General features: G+C 39.2%; 1 protein-coding gene and 1 non-coding gene across 6 annotated transcripts in view; one reads left to right on the forward strand and one right to left on the reverse strand.

Moving 5' to 3' along the window:
- LOC105074471 (zinc finger protein 480) overlaps positions 1-16,801 on the reverse strand; it is a 44,071-nt gene that overhangs the window by 22,581 nt on the left and 4,689 nt on the right. For 3 of the 5 annotated variants that reach the window (XR_012508946.1, XR_012508945.1, XM_074369196.1), the window contains exons 2-3: positions 14,993-15,083; positions 10,971-11,097 (exon numbers count right to left, since the gene is read on the reverse strand). Coding sequence is in view for 1 of the 5 variants with exons in the window: in XM_074369196.1 (XP_074225297.1) it covers positions 10,971-11,097; positions 14,993-15,064 (199 nt within the window). In the remaining 4 variants the exon portion in view is untranslated. The remainder of the gene's footprint in view (positions 1-10,970; positions 11,098-14,992; positions 15,084-16,801) is intronic. The other 2 variants (XM_074369191.1, XM_074369192.1) reach the window with 1 other exon arrangement.
- Positions 5,358-5,431, forward strand: TRNAS-ACU (transfer RNA serine (anticodon ACU)). The gene has a single exon. It is a non-coding gene; the product is annotated as a tRNA-Ser (tRNA).

Consider the following 16,801-nt stretch of genomic DNA (forward strand, 5'->3'; position numbering starts at 1 on the left):
TCCCTTCAATTTCCAAAAATAAAGCTAATTTTTCATTAAACATCAATGTATACAACACCTCTTCCCATGCAATGGAGTGACCAATTTTTCCTGTGCAATGCTCCTACCACATAATCAGCCCCTAGTAACCTGTCACTCTCCTCCCATGAAAGCCCCAGGCGCTTAACGTCCCTCTTGGTCAGAGGGTAGAGCATTCTGTCTGTAACCCACAGTGACCAATCTATGGACGAGCACCCCGAACACAGTAAGTGTGATGAGTCAAGTCACAGCTTTACAATATTCTCTGCACGTCCCTGTCCCTAATTCATACACTGTTGAATCTGACAATCCAGGGTCTGAGTTTTTCCAAGGAACACAGATGTGAATGAACTGCACCAAATGGATTCGACCCCTCATTTTATTCCTTCCCAGAGACCATCATGAAAGGCCTGTAATGATGACATACAGCAACTGGCATCAAACTTCATGTGGAAAGGCATAAACAATAATTTAGCCTTTGCAAGAAAACTCAAATAACTGAATATTTATACACAGAAGATAATGGGCCATTTCCACACACACCCTTCTTCCTCTCACAGACCCACCACCTCGGAAGTTTCAGCACACTGTGACTAGTGATGCTTCCGCAGCATGTAACTTCTCAGATTCATCCCGGAGAACCACAGACTGGTTATTCATAGTACAGACTTCCTGATGTGTAGGCTGATTTAGGAATTGCTGAAAACAGTTACCTGATTCATTACATCTGTAAGGATTCTCCCCAGTTTGAGTTCTTCGGTGAATCCTAAATGCGCTGTTTCATTCATTTCCTTCCACCTTCAGTACATCTCTAGTTTCTGACCTGCATGAATTCTACCATGACACCAGGTGTGGATATCTGGTGAAAACTGCTATGGTCATTTTATTTGGAACACTGCTCTCCAACACAAATTCTGTTCTACAGCTTTAATGCTCAGGTACAAGCCTTGGCACACATACTGCTTTGTGTGTACACTGAGGCGGCCAGTGCGCTGTGAACCCTGGATAAACCCTCTGCTCAGATATTTGTATGCTTTCTCTTCAATGGACTATTCATTGTTGCCTAATACTTGAACTCATGATAAAGCTTTTGCCACACTCACTGCATTTGTAAGGTACTGATCCAGTACGATCCCATCTTGTGAACTTGGGGTAAAATCCTTGCCACACACATTACACCTGCGTGGCTTCTCTCCAGGATAAATATTCTAGTATCCAGTGATGACTGACCACTAATTTGAAACTTTGCCATATTCCGTACATCTGTAATGTTCTGTCCAGTATGGATTACGTGATGACTGATGAGATGTGAGCCCGAGTATAGATTTTTCCCATTTCGTGGCATTTATGAAGTATCCCAGAATGAATTATTTGGTGAATGAATTCCTTCTCTAAAGGCCTGGTCATACTAAGATCATTTATCTGATTTCTCTCCAGGATGATTTTTCTGATGAAGCCTAAGATGTGGACACCTGCTAAAACTTCCTTAAAGTCCCTCACCAATACAGATTACCTAATGGTAAGGCAGGCTTCAAAGTACAGTGAAGGATTTGCCACACTCATTGTATTTGTAAGGTTTCTCTCCAGTATGAATCTTTGGTCAACCTTAAGGTATGAACTGTGACTAAGGACTTTTAAGACAGTCCTTACATTTCTACCGTTTCTCTCCCATATGAATTTTCTTCTGTTAACTGAGGCTTTGGCACACTCATCATGTGCTCTGTTTCTCCCCACTGTGAATCTCCCATGAATTTGAAGTTTCAAACTGGAATGAAGACCTTCCCACATACATCACACTAATATGGTTTCCCCTCTGTATTTATGCCCTGATGTGTAGTGACAGTTGAGACCAGAGTAACGGCTTTTCAACGTTCTTTATTCTTGTAAGGTTTCTCTTTAGTATGAACACTCTGATGCTTTACAAGGTAAGCCTTTCGACTAAAGCAGCTGCCACAGTCGTTACATTTGTAGGGTTTCTCTCCGGTATGAATTCTCCGATGACTCACAAGAATTGAATTTCGATTGAAGACCCTGCCACACTCATTACATTTGTAAGGTTTCTCTCCAGTGTGAATTCTCTGATGTCTTGCAAGGTATGAATTAAAACTAAAGACTCTGCCACAAATGTCACATTTACTTAATTTCTTTCCTGTATGGATTAGCTGATGTCTGCTGAGGTTCGAGCTGTGATTAAAGATTTTGCCACAGTCTTTACATTTGTAAGGTTTCTCTCCAGTATGAATTCTCCCATGAATTACAAGGTCTGAATTTCGACTAAAGACTTTCCCACATACATCACATTTATATGGTTTTTCTCCTGAATGGATTATTTGATGTTGTATGAGGTGTGAGCCAAAATAAAAGGTTTTGCCACACTCATTACATTTGTACTGTTTTTCTCCAGTATGAATTATCTGATGACTGACAAGGGTAGAACTTTGACTGAAGACCTTGCCACACTCATTACATTTGTAAGGTTTCTCTCCAGTATGAATTCTCCAATGACATACAAGGCTTCCTTTTTGACAAAAGGCCTTGCCGCACTCATTACATTTGTATGGTTTCTCTCCAGTATGAATTCTACGATGTCTAGCAAGGTATGAATTTTGACCAAAGTCTTTGCCACATTCATTACATTTGTAAGGTTTCTCTCCAGTATGAGTTCTCCCATGTCTAGAAAGGTATGATTTGCGACTAAAAACTTTTCCACATATATCACATTTATATAATTTCTCTCCTGTATTGATGATCTGGTGTCCATTGAGGTGGGAGCCATGATTAAGGGTTTTGCCAAACTTGTTATATTTGTAAGGATTCTCTCCAGTATGAATTCTCCGATGAATTACAAGATCTGAATTTCTACTAAAGATGTTGCAACATATATCACATTTATATATTTTCTCTCTTGTATGGATCACCTGATGTCGCGTGAGGGCTGAGCGCTGAGGAAAGCTTTGGCCACACTCGCTACACTTGTAAGGTCTTTCCCTGTGTGCACTCTGGTTTTGTTTCAGTATTGAAGGGCGCATAAAATCACTCCCATGTGCGTCAGACATGTTGGTTTGGACACCAGAAGAAATTCCTGGAAGTGGTGAAGACGAAGGACTACTGCTGATACTCTTCTCGGCTTGATTAAATGCATCAGTTTTCTCTTTACTTTTAAAAATATCCAGTTCGTGCTGGAAGTGTAACATAAGCCAGTTTTCAAGAGGGCTGATCCCCCCAACACATCCATTATGCTGATCTCCCTCATCAGTGAGATTTCCGTTATGGGATATAGACGTTCCTTTGTAATTTCTTTCCTCATCTCTCTGCTGAGACTCAAAGTCATACATACTTTCCTGGATTTCCCTGCGGTAAAAATGTCTCATTTCTTTCCATTCATGTCTTCCCAGTATCACTGTTTGGAATACTTCTCCTCTATCATTGTTTGCTTTTGTTCGTAATTTCTTGATCACATGCATGTGAGAGACATCTACAAGACATAACCACAGGTATCCTAAGCATCATGATTCACAGTAAGTATTTCATGTTAAACACATGACGTTGCGTTAAAACTAGCACGTATACCAGAGTATGAAACCTTCCGATATGATATCAAAATATTTGGAAACACAAAGGGAATGATTCTTCACTCAAAACAAAGTGACCAGAGGTAATTCCACTTAGTTTTAGGGCACCTTCCATTCAAACAACTTATGACAAAAACACATTGGAAAAACTTCTGTTAGCTATTGAAAAAAGTGTATTCTTCAAGCCTGATTCCAAAGCACATAGTAACTAACACTGAACATACTGCTGTCTCATAATTGAGGAGTAAAGAATGTTAATTATACATATATTCTGAATACTTATTATACATAAATGAATGCTAAAAAAAAAGACAATATTTGGTAACAGTAAGCAATCTGAAGCCAGCTTATCCAATATATAATCTCAATGATTGGCAGTTTAGAATTGGGAGACAAATACAGCATAGAGAAGATGAAGAATTTGATAAAGCAGTTTTTAAGAAAACAGAATATTTTAAAAAAAATCTCCTATAAAATTATCTACCCAGGAATAAGCAAAAAACATTCTGAAAGATTATCATATGTATATCCAAGTTAAACATTAATAAATGAAATATTCTTCAGTTATATTAACAGTCGGTAAATAGATCAGTTCCCTACCTGTGCAGTGCCCTTAAATAGTCAGCTTGTTGGCTCCAAAATATATGTAATGGAGAGTGACAAATTTGTGAATTGATTTAACTAGGGTCAGACACAACATTGTTGAGAACAAATTGCAAGAGGAAGGTATAAAATATATAACACACACAAAAAAGTGTCATAATAAACATAACAATGTTAAAATATTTTTAAACAAAAACGACTTCTGAGTCTTTACTACTAAAAATGCACTATTCGAAGCCAACTAAATGTAATAATTTCTCTTAAAAGCCTTGAGGGAAATTATCACGAGTTTTCAAGGAAGGGAAGTAAACTCTCAGGTTTACGAACATGACCGACCCAAACTGACATAGAAATTAGTGCGAGAACCAAGATGTGAACCTGGACCAGCAGACTGAGAAAACATACATAAGCATGACCGCTCACCCAAGCGTACAGATTACACAATACGACAACAAACACAGAGAGTCAAGGAGAAAACTTCCAGGGAGATGCAAGAAGTAATGAGCTGTGTAACTAGTAATGTTATTCAGCCGTCCGTCCTGGACATGGTCTCTGAGTCATCACGGCTGCACACAGTGATTTGGACCGAGTCCTGAGAAAGGTGTTCAATGATTGAAGAGGGGTTATTTTTACAGTGAGTCATGTGGAAGATGGAGGGATGGGTGAAGGACAGCTGTGGATATCCAGATGTTTCAGAGAACTCATATGTGCTAGCAAATAACCATGTTTCCATCCACATCCAAGTACCACGTGAGGAAAAGTCAGGACGGAGAGAGGGTCTGAGTGGAGCACGGGGCACACGCAAACGTGGGAGCACAGCCTGGGACTGCGCGTCTGTGTGACTGTAACGGCATCATTCACACCTGCACCTAACGTACTGACCTCGAGAGAACTGGTTTAGCAAGTAGCATGATACTGTCCTCTTTTGAACTAGGAGGATTATATTATGCGTACAGGACAGAAACGAAAGAGATTTAATCATTATAGGGAGGTAGAAGGTTTACATCTATTACTCTATTTGCTATATCATGCATCAAAGTGAATATTCCATCACTGTCATTTCCATGTATAAACTCAACAAAAACATACATAATATTCCAGGAGATTCCGCAACAGTGTTCTTAGCAGGAAGCAGAAACAAAAGCCCAAAGAGGCCATGGCAGGGGAGGGTATAGCTTAGTGGTAGAGTGTGTGCCTACTATGCAGAAGGTCCTGGGTTCAATCCCCCAGTACCTCCATTTAAAAATAAATAAATAAACAAACAAACCTAGTTACCCCCCGACTCCTCAAAAAAGGAAATAGATGAGTTTATTCTGTACAGACACTGGTAAAACTAAACATACCAACAGTATCATAAAGTAGGGAGGCCATGGTTTCAGAATGAAGATCTCCTAACTGGGTAAGCAGTTTGTAAGGGGAAACAAGACTAGCAGGAGGTGTTCGCCAAAGTGTGAGCAACTTAAGGATATGATCACATTAGTTAGTAAATAAACAACAACAAAAAAGTTACTAAAATATTAATTGCATAACATGCTTTAAAAAAGAAATGTATTGACTTCGGTATAAAAAATGTTATTCTAATGCTCCGGGTAATTAAACGTGATAGTGTTCCTTTAGCTGTCCTAATTATTGGAGATCGTATCATTATCTTTCTTAACACAAACACTACAAGGAAACAAAACCATGAGATATAAAAATAGGTAAAAAACAAGTTTATTCTGTAAAGCACAGGGAACTATATTCAGTGTCTTGTAATAAAACTTTAACGAAAAAATATGAAAATGAATACACGTATATTTATGCATGACTGGGACACTGTGCTGTACACCAGAAACTGACACATTGTAACTGACTGCACTTCAATTTAAAAAAAAAAAGTGGGGGAAAAAGAAAAAAAACATGAGGAGTGATGTGAGCAGGATGGCACAACAGGAAATCACAGGCACTCATTAAACCATGAGGAACCCAAGTTAAAAATAAACAAAAAAGACTTTGGGAAAAGTCTAGAAACCAGTAAAGAAGCTGCAGCACCCAAGCAAGTGCCTCCCGTGAAAGCAATCAACAGGAAAGTGCAGGGGAGTTCGGGACACTTTGTTGGTCTTTTACCTTCGTAGGTTACAGTGAGACTGACTGAAGGAAGCCTCCCAGTTCCCAGATGTGCCCTCAGGAGGGAATGCAAATCAAAACCACAATGAACTATGACCCCATGCCTGTTAGAACACCTGTCACCAAGACCAGAGAGGACAAGTGTTGAGAGTGTGGAGGAAATGGAACTGCAGTATCTGTTTCTGGGAATGTAAACTGGTGCAGCCACTATGGAAAACAGTTTAAAGTTCCTAAAATATTTTTCTTAAAATCATGTAATGAACCAATTCCCATATGAAAGCACTATCTGAAAAAGATACCTGAACTCCTTCCGACATTCCACTACTTACAATAGCCACGGTGTGACAACAACTGAGTGACCAAGAGACAAACAGACCAAAAAACAGGTGGTACTTATACACTATGTAGTATTATATAGTCATGGAAAAAAAAAGAAAATCTGGCTAATCTGCACCAACACGGTTGGACACTGAGGATACTTACTCAGTAAATTAAGTAAGAGAGAAAGACTAATACTGCATGACCTCATTCATGCATGAGATAGCATTATTAAAATATGTATTTTTTACATACTGTATATATATTTCCAAACTAATAGAAACAGTATGGGCTGGGGACTGGTAGAATGAGGAGAGATCTGTCAAAAGAATACATTTCCAGGAATAGGTGGAAAGAGTTCTAGGAATCAAATATACAGTATGATGATTATAGTTAATACTATGTATACAACAGAAAGTTGTTAAGAATAGACCTTAAATGCCTTCAACACACAAAGAAATACTGTAATTAAATGAGTGGATGTATGTGTTAACAAACCAATTAAGGTAATCATTTTGGAATATAAGGGTGTATCAAATCATCACCCTGTACAGTTTAAATTTACACTATGCTATAAGGTACATTATCAATAAAGCAGAGAAAGAGAAACAAAAAAGTACACAATAGAGGTCCTAGTTTACCACAGTCCTGAGAAAGGTGTTCAGGTTTAAAGTTTTTTTCCAAAAAACAAAACAAACAAAACAAAAGGAAAAGATCTTAGAACAACAACATACGCCTTAAACTAGCAGAAAGTAGGAAAAAGAGTTAGATTAGAGATAAATAAAATACAGAATAAAAACTACAGAAAATCACTGCAAGTTGGTTCTTTGGTAAGAACAACTACTTTGACAAACTCTTACCTACATGAACTAACAAAAAAAGAGGAAGACTCAAATTACTAAAATTAGAATTGAATGAGGGGATATTACAACAGATTGCAACTGCTTCCACAGAAACCAAAAAAAAAAAAAAAAAAAAAAAATAGAAGAAATTACTAACACAATTCTAAGCGTAAATACTGGATAACTCAGAAATGGATAAATTCTTACAGAAACACAACCAACCAAGGCAGAATCTTGATGAAATTAAAAATCTAAACAAATCTACAACCTATTAAAAGACCAAGTCATTAATCAAAAACCATTCAACAAAGGAAGGCCAGACAGCTTCACTGTAGAACTCTACTGAACATTTAAAAATAATTAAGACAATCTTCCATCAACTCTTCCTCAAAATACTGAAAAGAAGGAAACATTTCCAAACTTCCTATCTGAGGTCAGAATTACTCTAATACCAAAGCCAGACACAGACACACAAGACTATAAAATCTCTAATGAATAATGATGCAAAAATCATCAACAAAATAACAGTAAGCTGAAATCAACAGCACATTAAAAATTATACATCATGACTAATGGGGATAACTTTTGAAATATTAAGGATGGCTGAACATATGAAAACTTCTCAGTGTAAGATAGCAAAATAACAGAACGAAAAAACTACAGGATCATCTTAATTGATACAAAAAAGCATTTAAAGTCAACAGCCTTTTATGATAAAAACACTCAGTAAATGAGAAATAGAAAAATACTACCTCAACATAATAAAGGACACATATTAACAGGCCACAGCTAACATCATAGTCAACGGTGAATGACTTAAACCTTTCCGTCCAAGAGAAGGAAAAAGACAATGCCTGCTCTTACTATTTCTAAAAACAAATTACTGAAAAGTCCAAGTAAAAACACATAGGCAGAAAAAGAGATAAAAGGTATCCAAATAGCAAAAGGAAGCAAAATCATCTGTTTTGACAAACGGAAATGAAACAAACCTTGAGGATTCTGCAAAAAAAATTGACAGTAATAATCAACTCAAAAACATTACAAGATACAAAACCAACAAGCAAATTATCAATGGTGTTTCTACACATTAACAATGAACAATCAAGAAGGAAGCTCAGGAAACAATTCCATTTATAATACCATAAAAAAATAAAATACCATAACCTTACACAAAAAGGGAAAGATACGGTATGCCACAGACAAAAAAAAAAAAAAGCTAAAAATATTACAAAAGGCACAAATTAATCCAAAGATATCCCAAGTTCTTAGACTAGAAGTCACTGTTGTTAGGATGTCAGCAGTATCCAAAGCGATCAAAAGATTCAACCCACTCCTTAGTAAAATTCCAACAGCGTTTCTTGAAGAAATAGATAAATCCATCTGAAGATTCATAAGCAATGTCAAAAGACCCTTGATAGCAGAAAAGAGAGAGAGAGAGAGACACCAGTGGAATACAGCAGAGACGCCAGAAACAAACTCTTGTGTGTACGGTCAAATGATGTTCCACGAGGTTGTCAGGGCCATTCAATGAGGGAATGGCCATCTATTAAACAAAACAAATTATGGTTCATCATTGAAGGTGCCATTCCCCTTCAGAAGCTCTCTCATAAAGATGCTTTGAAATCAAGGTAGAATGAACAATGGCACACACAGGTGACAGAAAATGTGGCGTCACCAATGGTTTACTCAACAGCCTCACAAATACAGGAATGGAAACCTGGACACTGCTGTCCTTAGGATAAGTTCTAATACCATTTACGAAGGCTGAAAGGGGACGGTCATACGTGAACAATGCAGTCACAGGGCCCTTGAGACATGTGTTTGTGATATTCTTCAAAAGCAGGAAAAAATCTGAAAAGACTTATCAGCCAGGCCCTGGAGATACTTTCCATTTTGAATGGTACAGTATGTTGACCACACCACCAAATAGCTGGGTGACGTTGTATGTAGCAGGAAAATACTACACATATGAGGACAAGTACTCTCCATCTAAACGCTCTGTGACCCAGTAACCCACTCCATAGAGAGTCCACCAGAACCTGGCCATTAACTAAGGGTGGATTATCACGTGAAAGAGACGGATAAAATTCTGGATGCTAGGACTATGTATTTCAAAAACAAGTTTCAGATACTAAATCATGCAAGCGTAGAATACAGAATATGAAAGAGTACACCTTCCCTGACTAAGTAGAGCAGTAAAAGGAAAAAAACACAAGGTATGTCGGTCAGACAGTATAGGAGCGTGACGTGAAACCACGCACTCCACCCACAGATGCCAAACTAAAAGCCTGCAAAATTCACATATTCATCCCATGAGGGACTGGGATGAAAAAGAGCATCTCTGCCCATTGTCCTCACAGTTTTCCTAAGTAACCATCACAGAAGATCCAGTCAACATTGCTGTGACACACTTCCCTGCAGTGGGTGGCGGACACAGTAGAAGAAATGGCTGAGGGACGTTAACAAGCAGACAGGGCCTGAGACAGCTCCGGGCAGGATCTGAGGCGCCAGATGGAACTAAAGAGCAGCCAGTGTTTCAACACCTCCTGGTTAGGTCTCCTAAAAACATCCAAGGGAGTGGAACCGGGAAAGCTTCAGGGATTGCAGTCTGGAGGCATCAGCTCTGATGTATATGGACTGAAAACCGAGCATCCAAATGCAACCCAGTCTAGATGGAGATGAGGGGGCAAGAGAGACCCCTTTAGAAAAGCCTGTCTCATGCTCTTCAAAGTCAAGCAACAATGAACTCACAGGAGCCACATGGCAGAGTGCAGATCATGATAAAGACTGCCTTTGTCTCTGGAGGAGCTACAGCACCACTGGAGGGTGAAAGAACACATTTTACATGTTCAAGGACAGAGTGACAAGTTACAGAGAAGAAAAATTTCCTCTGAGAGTTCACAGTAATACATAACCTTCTGTATTCCCATAGAACTCTCTGAGGAGGGGAGAGTTTCCCAAACGCTATTTAATAACAACGTTTCCCCTCTGCCCTCCTAAGATCTGGTGTGTTCACACATAGATACATCCCCAGAGACATTCACCTCACTCTCCACAGCCAGGGCTCTTTTTCTTGCTAAAAAGTGGGTAGAATATTCAGATGAGACAGAGAAATTCCTCCACATAAGAAGAAAGAAACATGATTTGCTGTGGCTTTCCCAGAATCCTAGTTCTTTGTTTAGCTGAGGATTTAGGACATTACACATGGGAACAGAAAAATATTGCAAAAATTCACCAACCATTTAACTGCAGGACAGTGGGTAAATTAAAAGTTTGCTATCGAGCTTTATAAATAAGTAAGCTCTGTAATGACCCCTGATGTATAACGATGCAGGCAGATCTGAGGAAAAGGTCCTTTTAAACTCCTGATGTGCATTGTGAACCTTTTCATGTCTGAGTTAGCAGGGATTTCAGATCACTCAAGCAAAACCGGGGCTCCAAAGAGGCACACAGGGAAAATGCAAGGATAGCCAAGGACAGATCCCAACTTCTGTGGGGAAGTTATTCTCACCCAGGGAGACCAGGTTCCTGTAGGTCTCCAACATCACTTCCCCGTACAAGGCCCTCTGAGCAGGGTCCAGGCACTCCCACTCCTCCTGAGAGAATTCTATGGCCACATCCTCGAATGTCAACCGTCCCTGAAATGAAAATATATTTCACCAAGCGGCCATGAGGAGAGCCCTTATTTTCATAAGAAAAATGAAAAGAGGAGAGAGGGGTAAAAATCAATTCAGTTGAACTGTGTGTTCTGACAGATCCATGGAGAGGTATTTGGCGCAAATTAGGGGTCTCTAAGTTTAATTTCTTATGCTTTTTCATTGAGATTATGATATCCTCCAATCAATGTGGATTTCTAATTTTTGTGGACAATACAAGAAAACAATGAGTTGTCTATGCCGAAGTATTACATATTGTGTTCTACACAGAGTGATATTCAATGTCTAGATGAGGTACAGTATGATTGGAATCTTCAGAGATGACAAAGTCCACAGTGGCTTTAAAGAAAAGCCAAAATCTTAAATTATGATGATGACTAAAGGTGTCTGAACAGTTCCCATATGCTAATCACTACTCAAAGTGCCCAACAGGTAAGAGCTTTTTATCAACATCATAGCTCACTGAAGAAAGATCTGTTCCCATCTGACAGAGGAGAAAACTGTCAAAGACAGTGTAAGAAACTCAACTCAGGTCAAGAAACTAAGAAATGACAGAGCAAGGACAGGAATTAAAGTGGCTGGGCTCTTGAACTGAAGATAAAGAAGCAATAACTTAAGCACCAAAAGAGCATTGAAAGTACATCAACAGAGGGTTCTCTGAGAAAACCTGGAAGAAGTTCAAGGTGAACAACATGGCAGGGAATAAAAAGCCACTACAGACATGGGCCTGAACACCACACACATAGCAAGTTAGTAATCTCACTACTATTTAAGCCATTAAAAGAATAGCAGAGAAAAAAAGTTCAAGGACAGGGAATATAATTAAAATAAAACCTCAACTAGATATAATATGTAGTTTAATATATATTCAAAATAAATTTCAATGCGTAGGTATGCCATTATGTCCTTCATCAAACCATGGACGTGAACATCCATGAACTCATGGACATACATGTAAACACAAAATTAACTCAAATGAGCCAAGTTCTCTAAGGACATATTTTTTGCATGATTTTTCTTATCATCAAGTTTATTCATGTGAATTTCAGCATCTTTGGGATAACGAAACAGTATCAAGTGTACTAAACTGTACTAAGCTAAAAAATATGGGATACTTTAATTTTAACCTCTACAGAACACCTATATTCAAAAATACTAATACAATCTTAACCACTAAGATTTCCATAGGTATGTATTAGCAAATGCATAGCAGAGTTTATTTGTGTATTCCACTCAGAAAACAGATTCAAAATTAGAGAAGTTATTACTATTACACATTAACTTAACAGATATATTAAAAAATTTATCACAACAGTAAAGTTAAAATTTTATTGCATAATTAATAATCATGATGAAAAAGAAAATGAAAAAAATATATATTGTAATTAAGCAAGAACATTTACCAAACACTGTGATCAGACATAAACACTCAACACATTCGCTCTGAAATCACAGTGGAGTTAAGGAGGTTGGCCAGGGCTCCTGCCTTCCATCACTGTACAGTGTGCCTGAGTAAGGGCCACATGAGGAAGTAACAGGAGGGAAAAATGAGAGCCAGAGACACAGAGAGAGTAGTGTACCAGACATTAGAACCATTAACATTCACAAATCTAAGGAGAGGAAAAGGCTATAAGGAAAAGGGCGGAAAAGATATTCCATCCTAATGAGAGCAGGGGTGACTGTACTATATCAGACAAAATAAAGACAGAAACTGACACAAGACATAAAGAATATTATATAATGATAAAAGGGTCAATTAGCCTAGAAGATATGGCAATTATAAATAAACGTACATCTAACATTAGAGTTCTGCTAAACGTGAAGCAAATGTTGACAGAAATAAAAGAGAAATAGCCAGCAGCACAGTATTAACGTGAGAATTCAATTTCCTAATTTTACATATGCATGGAAATAAATAAAAAGATCAAAAGGAAACAAACGACTCGAACACTACAGAACGAGTGTACCTAACAGATACATACATAACACATCACACAAGAACAGCAGAAAATACACCCTTCTCAAGCACAGTTGAAACATTCTCTGATAGACCACATGTTAGGCAACAAATTTTAACAAATTTAAGACTGACATCACAAAAAGTATCATCTCTAACCGCAATGAAATGAAACTAGAAATAAAGAGCAGAAGGAAAACAGGAAAATTGCCCAAACATGAAAATGAAACAGCTCATTCTTAAAGAAGCAATGGTCAAAGAAGACAGCACAAGGAAATTATAAAGATATCTGAACGAAAATAAAAAAAAAACAACACACCAAAATTTGCAACAGGCTGCAAAAGCTGCATTAAAGTGGAAGCGTACACTGCCAAACGCTTACAACAGAAAAGAGGAAAGAAGCAACTCTGCACTACCATTCAAGGCAGTGCGTAAAGTCCTAGCCAAAGGCATTACACAATAGAAGAAAACAATTCAAAATTGAAAAAGAAATAAAATAATCTTATTTCGCAAGTGACAAGGTTTTACATGGACAAGCTAAAAAGATCCATGAGAAAACTACTACTTCAAAAAACAACTTTAGAAAGTTGCAGCATGATGCCACAAAATGCAAAAATCAAAAATCAGCTGCATTTCTACACACAACAAACAATGGCAAAAGAAAGTTAAAAAACAATCATATTTACTATAGGATCAAAAGGGATCCAAAAAAGTCAGCCAAGGAGGTGAAAGACTTATACACTGAAAACTACTAAATGTTGCTAAAAGAAATTCAAAGACATACAAATAAACTTAAAGACATTCTGCACTTGTGGAACGGAAGACTAAAAATTTTTTTGAAGACTTAATATTCTTAAAATGACCACATTACTCAAAGTACTCTCCAGATTCACTGGGATCAACAGCAAAATTTCATACCCAATATTTACAGTAATAGAAAAAATCATGCTAAAATTCACAGGGAATTTCAAGGGACTCCAAACAGCCAAAATACTCTTGAAAAAGATGGAGGCCATAATTTTTATATTTTAAAGCATACTACAAAGTAATTAAGACAGTGTGGTACTGGCATAAACACAGATACATAAACCAATGGAACAGATTAGAAAACTCAGAAATAATCCTTGGAATATATGGAAAATGTGCTGACAAAGGAGCCAAGTCTACACAAAGAAGAAAGCACAGACTGAGTAACAAATGGTGCTGAGAAACTGGATGTCTACCAGCAAAAGGATGGAGCTGGGGCCTCACCTACATCAAAGGTAAAAGCTGTGTCAAGGGATGCAATCCACAGAGTGAAAAGACAAGCTTGAGAACTGGAGTTGATTAAAGAGATTTAAAGAATTTCCAAGTCTCAGAGATTATGGTTGACTTCATAGTTTTAATTCAATGATGCAATAAAACACCCTCTATCACTGAGGTCTGTCTCTGAACTTTCCATTCCATTCACAATCATTAAGATTTTAAAGTCACAGACTCTCGCATTTAGCTTCAGCTGTCTTAGAAAAAGTCCGAACAAATTTCTCCTTATTGGTCTGATTTCCCCATTTGACCAGGTACTGTGCACATCACTACCTGACTTCCCCGTGCAGCTTCTTTCTCTGGTTTACAGAGAGCAGACAGCGCACCCAGATGGGCCCCTGAACTCTCCCTGCTGCCCAACAGCACTGACTCTGGGTCTCCAATCCACGGATGCGAAGCCCGCCCAGGACGCCGCCCAGGGAGCCGCTTCACAAGTTCCAGGTCCCGGGGTCCCGGGGGTGGAGTCTGAGTGGGGAGGACAGGCGCTGAGGGAGGGTCCCGGGTGACTGTGGATGTACAGGTGTCAGGCAGGACACTGCAGTCAGACAGGATTAGCGAGTCCAAAGAAGGGCATTTCAGGAAGGACAGACTGAGAATCCAGTGAGAGTATGACTTTACCTGAGAAGGGGCCATTCTCGAGTCCTTTTCTGTCCTCTTCCTCCTCTCCTGAGCTTCCTCCTCGGGGAACATGAGTCTTCAGAAGTCAATCCTGAAAGTTGGAAGATGCTGCTTAATGCTGAGAACCAACACAGCCCTCCCTGTGCCACAACCACACACACAGGGGAGACCTCAGCACGTGGAACAGGAGGGACTCTGCTGCCCACTGTCCCAGGAGGGACTCGCGACAGGAAGCTCCACACACACACCAACAAGGGAGTTTCCCCACACTGTCCTCAGATCACCCTCCCCTCCTGGTGAGCCCCTCCCCTACACAACAGCAGCGGGTGCCTCAGCTGGACCCGACAGCCCCCTTCAGGTCACAGACCAGGCCCTGATCCATCCCCACGCAGAGCGGAGCCCCCTCCCCCTCAGCCCGGATCCCAGCCCTCAGGATGGGAGGACTCAGAGTCAGGATGCTCAGTGAGGGACCCAGACTGGAATGAGCAGACTGGGATCAGACGCCCCAGGTGATTGAACCCCCCACAGACTATGTGAAGGGGAATCTCTGGTCAGGGATACAAACCAAGTATTTGCAAAATGCCTTAGCAATCTAAGGTGAAGACTTGAGTTGAGCACCACTCAGAGGAGGCAAGCCCAGCACACCTCCAACTTTCATTGTCTTTTCCAGCTTTATTGAGCTATAACTGACAAATAAAAATGGTGTACCTATGAGGGCTACACTGTGATTATAGGACAGATATACAATGTGTAATAATGATCATGATAAAGTAACCTGTAGTTCCATAAACTCACAATTACCATTTTATTTCTCTGTGCTGGGAACACTTGGTGACTGTTACCCTCTCAACAAATTCCAAGGATATGGAAACAAAATAGGATTCCTATAGTCAGCATAATGGACAGCAGATGTATGTGTTCCAAGTATATCCCTCAATGAAGTGACTGGATATCTATCCAGAGGCGGGTTTCACAGATTATGTGCCTGTTATGTGTTCAATTTATTGAGTAACCTCCATATTGTCTTTGGTAAGAGCCGTATCACTTACATTTCCACCAACAAAGCACAAGGGTTCCCTGTTGTCTGCATTATGTGCACATCTGTGTATGTCTGTGTGTAAGTGTGTTTGTGTGCATGTCTGAGACAGAGAGGACTGGAGAGGAACCAGCACTGGTCTGGCAGCAAGGAAGGAGCAGCTACATCTTCCAAGGATGGTCCACTAGAGTGCAGATCACTGTGGTATTGCTGGCCCTCTGATTCTTGGAACGATCATTCCCTACATTAAAGAACTTACTGGTCCTTCTCAAATTGTGTCCACAGATATAACTAGCAGAATCTCTCTAATGAAAACCTGCCATTTGAAGCTTAGTGCTCATAACTTCCCTTCCAGACTCAAATGAACTTACAGATTCTCATGGGGACCAACACAGACTCCACACAACACATAGTGATCCACTCATCCTCCTATGAAATACCAGAAAACATTCCAAACTCTAATAGAGCATGCCTGAGAGAAAAATACAAACGTACATCAAACACACACACATACAAACAAAAAAATACATACATGTACACTCAAGGAACCACAAGATGCAAAACACCATATTTTCATTCACAGAGATCACAGCCAAACACTAAACACTGTCATCTCCAAAAACTACATATAAAAGCAAGATGTTTCCAGTGAACCACATGCTGCAGTGAGAAATCAACATCTCCCAAGGAAACACTCCAAATTTTTACAGTGCATCCGAAACTTTTTCCATCGCAGAGGAAAATCGTAAAAATATCAAAGGTGACCCACAAAA

Source organism: Camelus bactrianus, chromosome 9 (genome assembly GCF_048773025.1).
Source record: "Camelus bactrianus isolate YW-2024 breed Bactrian camel chromosome 9, ASM4877302v1, whole genome shotgun sequence".
NCBI lineage: Eukaryota > Metazoa > Chordata > Mammalia > Artiodactyla > Camelidae > Camelus > Camelus bactrianus.